The sequence below is a fragment of the Sardina pilchardus genome, chromosome 13, assembly GCF_963854185.1.
Source record: "Sardina pilchardus chromosome 13, fSarPil1.1, whole genome shotgun sequence".
Classification (NCBI taxonomy): Eukaryota; Metazoa; Chordata; class Actinopteri; order Clupeiformes; family Clupeidae; genus Sardina; species Sardina pilchardus.
In genome coordinates this window covers 6173457-6181136 of record NC_085006.1, presented here as the reverse complement: position 1 = coordinate 6181136, position 7680 = coordinate 6173457, and the positions used below count along the sequence as shown (strand labels likewise).

Sequence of the window (7680 nt, the reverse complement as noted above, 5' to 3'; positions counted from 1 at the left end):
ATGACACTGTGTGTGTGTGTGTGTGTGTGTGTGTGTGTGTGTGTGTGTGTGTGTGTGTGTGTGTGACTGGGCAGTTTAGACTGCTCCATTAACATCGACTGTCAGGGTGAATGAAATTTAGGCCAGACCTCGTCAATCAAAATCACTCTCCACCTCACCCCCCACTCCACACTTTCTCAATTCCAACTCTGCATCATTCAAACATCTCTCTCTCTCTCTCTCCCTCTCTCTCTCTCTCTCTCTCTCTCTCTCTCTCGCTCTCTCTCTCTCTCTCTCTCTCTCTCACACACACACACACAAACTCATAAATATTACATCATCTTAAGATATATTATGTAAGGAAAGGTACAAGAGATACACAAGTATAAATTTAAAAGCATATCACAACAATGTACAACATCAAATCAATGGTCTCCTAAACCTGTACAGAATGCAAAATGCACCAAAATCATTTCATTATAATGGCATAAATACATTTTAATGATCTAACTCTGCAGTAAAAATGAAGAGAATCACTTGAGCATTGCAGCTAAAGCCCCAAACCATAAAGCAGCTTTGTTATTACTCATCATTACCATCTCAAACACAATGATGGCCACAAGTCCTGCTGCTCAACTGATCCAGCATAATGGCCTCACTCCAGGACTCAAAAGCAGCCTTGAAGTGTGAAAGCAAGTGTGTGTGTGTGTGTGTGTGTGTGTGTGTGTGTGTGTCTGTGTGTGTGTGTGTGTGTGTGTGTGTTGTGTGTACGCACTGGTCAACGGAGGGCTAGAACGTCGTGCTTGTCCCCGAGATTGTCCTCCTCGTCCGGTTGACCTCTGCTGGTCCAGCGCCTGCCACATCAAAGACACCAATCAGGCTCAGGCCACTCTCTCCCCCCCCCCACCGTCTCTTCCTCCCCTCTCCCCTCTCCTCCCCTCTCCCCATCCACCTCTCCCCCTCCACCTCTCCTGGAGCCTCTGAAGAAAGCACACTGCCCTGCCGGCAGCTAACACCTAACTGCTAAACATGAATCAAACATGAGCTTAGGCCCACAGTGAGCATTTATTAATACGCATGGAGATCACATAACATGTCAAAGAGAGAGGGAGAGAGAGAGAGAGAGAGGGAGAGAGAGAGAGAGCAGTCCAAGAACACAGGAGAGGGGGAGAAATTGGCTCGGTGGGAGAAGAACTGCAATGCAAATTAGAAAACAAGCTGTAAAAAACCGACAGAGGAGAAAGCGAGCGCAGTCTACCGGAAAAAGGCCAGCGAGGAAAACGGCGATGGCTGACCGGATGGATGTAGAGCGCGAGGGAAAGAGAGAGAGAGAGAGAGAGAGAGAGAGAGAGAGGGAGACAAAGAGACAGAGAGAGAGAAGTGGCGAATGGTGATAAAGGGAAGTGGCGCTGGAGGAGCGGAGCGAACACACACACACACACACACACACACACACACACACACACACACACACACACACACACACACACACACACACACACACACACACACACACACACACACACACAGGACTGGCATGGCAGCCGCGGGAGCAGGCAGGCGAGCGTGGGGGAGAGCTGATGGGCGAGTGATAGCATTTGGGGAGGCGCGGCGCGGCGCGGCGCGGTGCGGCGCGTGTAGCAGCCCCCTAATCCTGTTATTATACATCCGTCAGCATGCTGCTCAGCCACCATTACACATCAGTCAGGACGCCTCAAGCACAGATTTGCCCTTCTCTCTCCCTCACTCACACACACACACACACACACACACACACACACACACACACACACACGCACACGCACACGCACACGCACACACAATACGTATACACGCATACACACACGCTCGCACAAAGACACACACGCGACACACACACTCCACAAACACAGTATCTGTCAGATACACGCGCGCGCACAGATACCGTCATGCAGGCCATTCTAATGCTCAAATCAAAGGCAGAGGGGTGGAAAAAAAGGGTGACATTACGGAGAAAGCCAATGCATTTATACACGCTGTCAGAACATCACACGGTAAGTACGCTGTAAATCAACTGACAAAGCAGAGAGAAGTGAAAACACACACACACACACACACACACACACACACACACACACACAGAGACACGCACACACACACAGAGACACGCACGCACACACACACTACACACAACCCAAATAAGACAGGGCCTACTTCTCATACATACTTAAGTGTATACTCCTCCTCAAACACACACATACACACATACATGATCTCGCATACAAATACACCCACATGATGTAATTTAAACTGTCATGGTAAAGGATTTTAAGAGCCAGTTGACGAGAAACCCTGGAGTGCTTTTATATGCGCCATGCTGAGGAGAGGAAGAACACACTGCAACACAGACAAGAGGAGATGGGGTGAACATGTCCCTCGCCTGAGGACCAGTATCAGAGACAGAGAGACGGAGAGAGAGAGAGAGAGAGAGAGAAAGAGAGAGAGGAGAGAGAGAGGGAGAGAGAGAGAGAGAGAGAGGAGTGGAGGGGGAAAAAAAGAGTCATAAACATCATTGTTCTACAGAGGTAGAAGACAGGGCAACCTGTAGTCTGCGCGAGCTGCTTTTCCGCTCACGTACTTTATGCATCACAGAGTCTATTTGAAAGGATGACAGGCACACGGCGCATCCACCAGCCCCTCGCTGAGAGAGAGAGAGAGAGGGAGAGAGGGAGAGAGAGAGAGAGAGAGAGAGAGAGAGAGACCCGGAGAGAGCGCCCCATGTTTGTAGCTAGCTCGCTAAAAAAAAAACCACATTAGTAATTGCCTGCATGCCACACGCCACGCATGTTGTTTTTGTCTCTCCTCTCCATTAAAGGGAGGAATGTTTACGGCAAAAATTATTCAGAGGTGGGTGCTTAGCGCGGACTGCGAGAAGAAATAAAAAATAATCCTGCTAAAAAAAAAAAAAACAGAACGCAGGCGTTGCGGCGCTAACGAGGTGCCGCTAATGAGCTGCTCTTAACGAGCGCCGGAACCTTCCGTGGGCGCGGCGGTTAAGCGTGGGTACCCACCGTGACGCTCCGCTGCTCCCCCCGCCGCTCCTCCTCCTCCCGGCCGGACGGTGGCCCTCCGCCCAGGACGCTGAACCGCACGCCTCCTCCGCGGGGCCCCTGCAGACTCCGGGGCCGGGGCCCGCACCTGTCAGGAGAAAGAGGCGCGGCGCGGCGGCGCCCCCTGGCTGTTACCCCCGTGTTACCACGTGTTAACGTAGCGGCAGCATTAATATAACATAAGCCCCGGCGGGAGAGACATGAGCAGGCGCTGTGAGGGCGGGTGTGCCGTCCCGGCGGGGAGCTCGTCAACAGGAGACGTGTCGGGGCCCGCGGGGAGCGTATACATTACAGCTTATAGGAACACATGTTCAACAGCACCTCTGACCCAGATAAACACCGCGCTTACTGAACACAGCATGTCAAGAGATCCCGGCCCTGCAGCCGAGGTGGAAGACATCTATCTACCCAAACATGCTCTCATCAGTGACTGAGCGCCACCGCGATGTTGTTGTTGAGGCATAACACGAGCAGCTACAGAGGGGTGTGTGTGTGTGTGAGAGGAGACATTAATTACAGGAAGTGAATGGAAAGTGTGTGTGCTGTGTTCACCTGGCTGCGCGCTCATCTGTCTGAACTCCTCCTCCAGGCTGGCCAGAGCCTGGCGCTCCTCCTCCTCCTCCTCGTCCTCCTCCTCCTGCTGCTCCTCGGCGGTGCACAGCACCTCCTGCTCCACGCTCTGCACCTCCAGGATCTCCTGAGCCGCACGGGACAGGGGCCGGGACACGAGGAGGCCGCCACACACGCCCACGGGATGAGGAGCAGGACGAGGAGTGACCCCACCTGGACGAGAGACACATGGAGAGAGAGAAAGAGAGAGAGATGGATAGATTAAAAAACAGATTGATAGATACATAGATACATACAGTAAATAGATAGATAGATAGATAGATAGATAGATAGATAGATAGATAAAGACAGAGAGAAAGAGGGAGAGAGGGAGCATGTAAGAGATAGAGGGAGAAAGATTAAAAAATAGATACAGATGAAATGGACAGATAGATAGACAGAGAGAGACAGAGAGAGAGAGAAAATGAAGAGGAAAGTGAATGAGCAGAGCGACAGAGAGAGAGAGACAACAGTCACTAAGAGAGGCACTCAGGTCTGAAAGCGATTCCCTGAGATGGAGGCTGGAGATGGTTAGAGGACAGATGGGGAATCGGCCGCTCAGAGAGCAGAGGGGCGCTGTCATCTGTGTCCATGGAGTGAGCGGCGATGTGATGGAGAGATGGATGACCGTGATGAGGGTCAGATCGAGAGCAGGCGGAGAGGCACCGCCGCAGCAAATTGAAAGCCGAGAGCTCACACTCCTCACACTTCGCCCTGGCACTTGAAAATCATCGGACTCCAGAGTAGACACACGGCACACGTAAATCTATCTGCGCGCTGCGTATCACACCACAGTTCTATGACTTTCCCCCTGTTGTACTCAACACTAGAAATGAAACACTAGTTTGGCAGAAGAAAATAATTCCAACGGAGGTAAAATGTGAGACGTGCAAGACACACTATGACTGTCTACAGGTAGTCTTGTCACACTCTCTCATTTGCTTTGTGCTCAACACCACCTGAAGCTTGTGCAGTTCAAGTCCCAGATCAGCACCTGTCAGCCTGGCTATTCCGGCTCTTTCCGCCTCCACTCCTCATGTAGTGTTTGACACATGATCATCTTCTCCCCCTGTTTGGCCCCGAGCTACGGCGGAGGCCTTTCACTGCGTTCCCATCGCAGCACGCCGTACACGCTGCTCTCTCCAACAAACCTGCCCTCTCCTCCCATTCGCCCAGCTTGCTGCCAACCACACACACGCACAGACATACAGACACACACACAGACACACACACACACACACATACACACACACAGTACACACACACACACAACACAAACACAGTACACACACACACACATACGCACACACACGCGCGCGCGTGCGCACACACACACACACACACACACACACACACACACACACACACACACACACACAACACAAACACAGTACAGAGACACACACACACACACACACACACACACACACACACACACACACACCCAAACACACACACAAACGATTACGCCCTCACGATAGGACGAGGGGAGTCTTCACCTGCTCCCCATTTCAGCCGTGGCTACTGGCCCCTGCTACCCCCCCCCCCCCCCCTCCACTCAAACAGGCAGCAAATCACAGGCTTGGCGGCCGCCTGGCCGTGGGACAGATGACAGATTCAGGAGGTTCACGCTGGCGCCGGCGCCCTCTCCACACACAGATCTGTTCTCTCTCTCTCTCTCTCTTTTTTTTATCCTGCTAATGGTTCTTTTCTTTTGTCTCTCTTTTTTCTGTCCATTTTCTTTTTGTTTTTCGCCGGTCCCTGCTGAGGGCACTAACGGGACGGAGAGGAATGGAGGGGCCGGCACGCCCCGAGAGAGAGAGAGAGAGAGGAGGGGGAGAGAGAGAGAGAGAGAGGAGGGAGGAGGGAGGAGGAAGAGCAGGCTCGGAGGCTCCTACAGTATCTGGGGAGTTCATCTGATCCAAACTGCCCCTCACACACACACACACACACGAGCCCGGGGCCCTCACTGATGTAGTATGTGTGTGTGTGTGTGTGTGTGTGTGTGTGTGTGTGTGTGTGTGTGTGTGTGTGTGTGTGTGTGTGTGTGTGCATGTGATGAAGATAAGTTGCTGGGCTCTTGCAGCGGCCAGTGGCTCTGATTAAAGATGGGGCCCACAGAGGAGCCTGAGTCATCGTCCACACACACACACACACACACACACACACACACACACACACACACACACACACACACACACACACACACCGCCCCCCCGCTTCTGTGCTCAGGGCGAGAGGGCGGCCAGGTCCCCTAATTAATATAATCCAATTAGACAATTAGAGGCTCTACTGCATGCACCCAGCATCTGCATGAGAAGGATGGGACAGAGAGAGAGAGAGAGGGGTGGAGAGAGGGAGAGAGTGAGAGAGGGAGAGAGAGGGATGGTGAGAGGGAAAGAGGGAGAGAGAGGGAGAGAGAGGGAAAGAGCAAGAGAGAGGGATGGTGAGAGGGAAAGAGGGAGAGAGAGGGAGAGAGAGGGATGGTGAGAGAGAAAGAGCGAGAGAGAGGGAGAGAGAGGGATGGAGAGAGGGAAAGAGCGAGAGAGGGAGAGAGAGGGATGGAGAGAGGCATGCAGTGGGATGTGACTGGCGAGGTGGGTGAGTGTGTTAGTGTCCCGTGTGTGTGTGTGTGTGTGTGTGTGTGTGTGTGCCTCCTCCTTCTCAGGGGGCTGTGGATGCCAGCTCAATCAGAGGGGCCACACCAGGGGGTCACCAGGAGCTGCTCACAGTCAGCACCCCAATCCGTCTCCCTAGCCCTAAAAGTCCACTTGGAGCGATGGATAAGAGAGAGAGAGAGAGAGAGAGAGAGAGAGAGAAAGAGAGATGAAGAGAGAGAGAGAGAGGGAGAGATAGAGAGAACGCAAGCGAGAGGGGAAGAGGCGAGTGGGAAGCTGGCTATTTGATTTGCACCAGGAGAAATTAGACCTGTCATGGCATAAAGCGATTATTTCTTTTCTCTCATTCCTTCTCTCTCTCTCTCTCGCACGCTCCCTATGTCTGTTTGCAGCCGCAGCAAAACATTCAGCCGGTGCTGTTGGCTTTGGCTGCAGCTCTCTCTCTCTCTCTCTCTCCCTCTCTCCCTCTCTCTCTCTCTCTCTCTCTCCGTCTCCCTCTCTCCCTCTGTTCTAATCTCTTTATGGCGACGGCGCTGCTCTCTGGCGAGCGGTTGCCAGGAGGACGGGCTCCTTGAGCAGCCCCAGCTTTAATTACAGGGTTAAATTGAGTCCCACGGCCGCGCGCCTCACTAAATCACACCGCGCCCTACATTCTGCACCGGGGAGAGAGAGAGAGAGAGAGAGAGAGAGAGGGAGAGAGAGAGAGAGAGAGAGAGAGAGCACCGATGGGTGGGTGTGTGGGTGGGTGGCTGGGCGGCTGGCTGGCTGGGTGCTCCTCGGCTGTTGGCTTATGTGCACGGTGTTTGTAGCAGTGGTTATTGATGTGCTTCCCTGTGGTGTGAGAAAAAAAAATCCAGCATCCTGAGTGTGTGTGTTAACGTGTATGTCTGTGTGTGTATTTATACGAGGGTGCGTGTGTGTATGTGTGTGAGTATTTATAGTATGCGTGTGTGTGTGTGTGTGTGTGTGTGTATGTGTGTGTGTGTGTGTGTGTGTGTGTATGTGTGCGTGTGTGTGTGTACATTAATACATACTTATCTTACACAGTGCATGTTGTGTGTGTGCATTCCCGTACGCGTTTCAGCGCGTGTGTGTGTGCTGTCTGTTGCACTCGCAGAGGTGCCGGGTGCACACACCTCTTTAGCCACCCAGAGACAGGCTGGAGGAGCGGCCCGGTATTAAAATATTAGGCTGTGATAAATCTTGATTAAGCCCTGCCAAATGTTTGCCATGTCCTCGGAGGAAGAGCCGGAGGTGGTGCGCGGGGGGCAGCGCAGGATGGATGAGGCTCTCAGGGTGGAAATTCCCCCAGAATGAGGCCGGCCAAGAGCGCAGGGCACGGAGGAGCCAGAGGAGAGAGGAGGCTGATCGGGAGAGACAGGACC

The 7680-nt window shown here is 52.8% G+C and overlaps 1 protein-coding gene across 1 annotated transcript in view; it reads right to left on the bottom strand.

Moving 5' to 3' along the window:
* Positions 1-413: 413 nt before the first annotated feature.
* zbbx (zinc finger, B-box domain containing) overlaps positions 414-7680 on the bottom strand; it is a 44714-nt gene continuing 37447 nt past the window's right edge. Inside the window, exons 18-19 of the mRNA XM_062553104.1 lie at positions 3621-3851; positions 414-833 (exon numbers count right to left, since the gene is read on the bottom strand). Coding sequence (XP_062409088.1) covers positions 769-833; positions 3621-3851 — 296 coding nt within the window. The 3' untranslated portion in view covers positions 414-768. The remainder of the gene's footprint in view (positions 834-3620; positions 3852-7680) is intronic.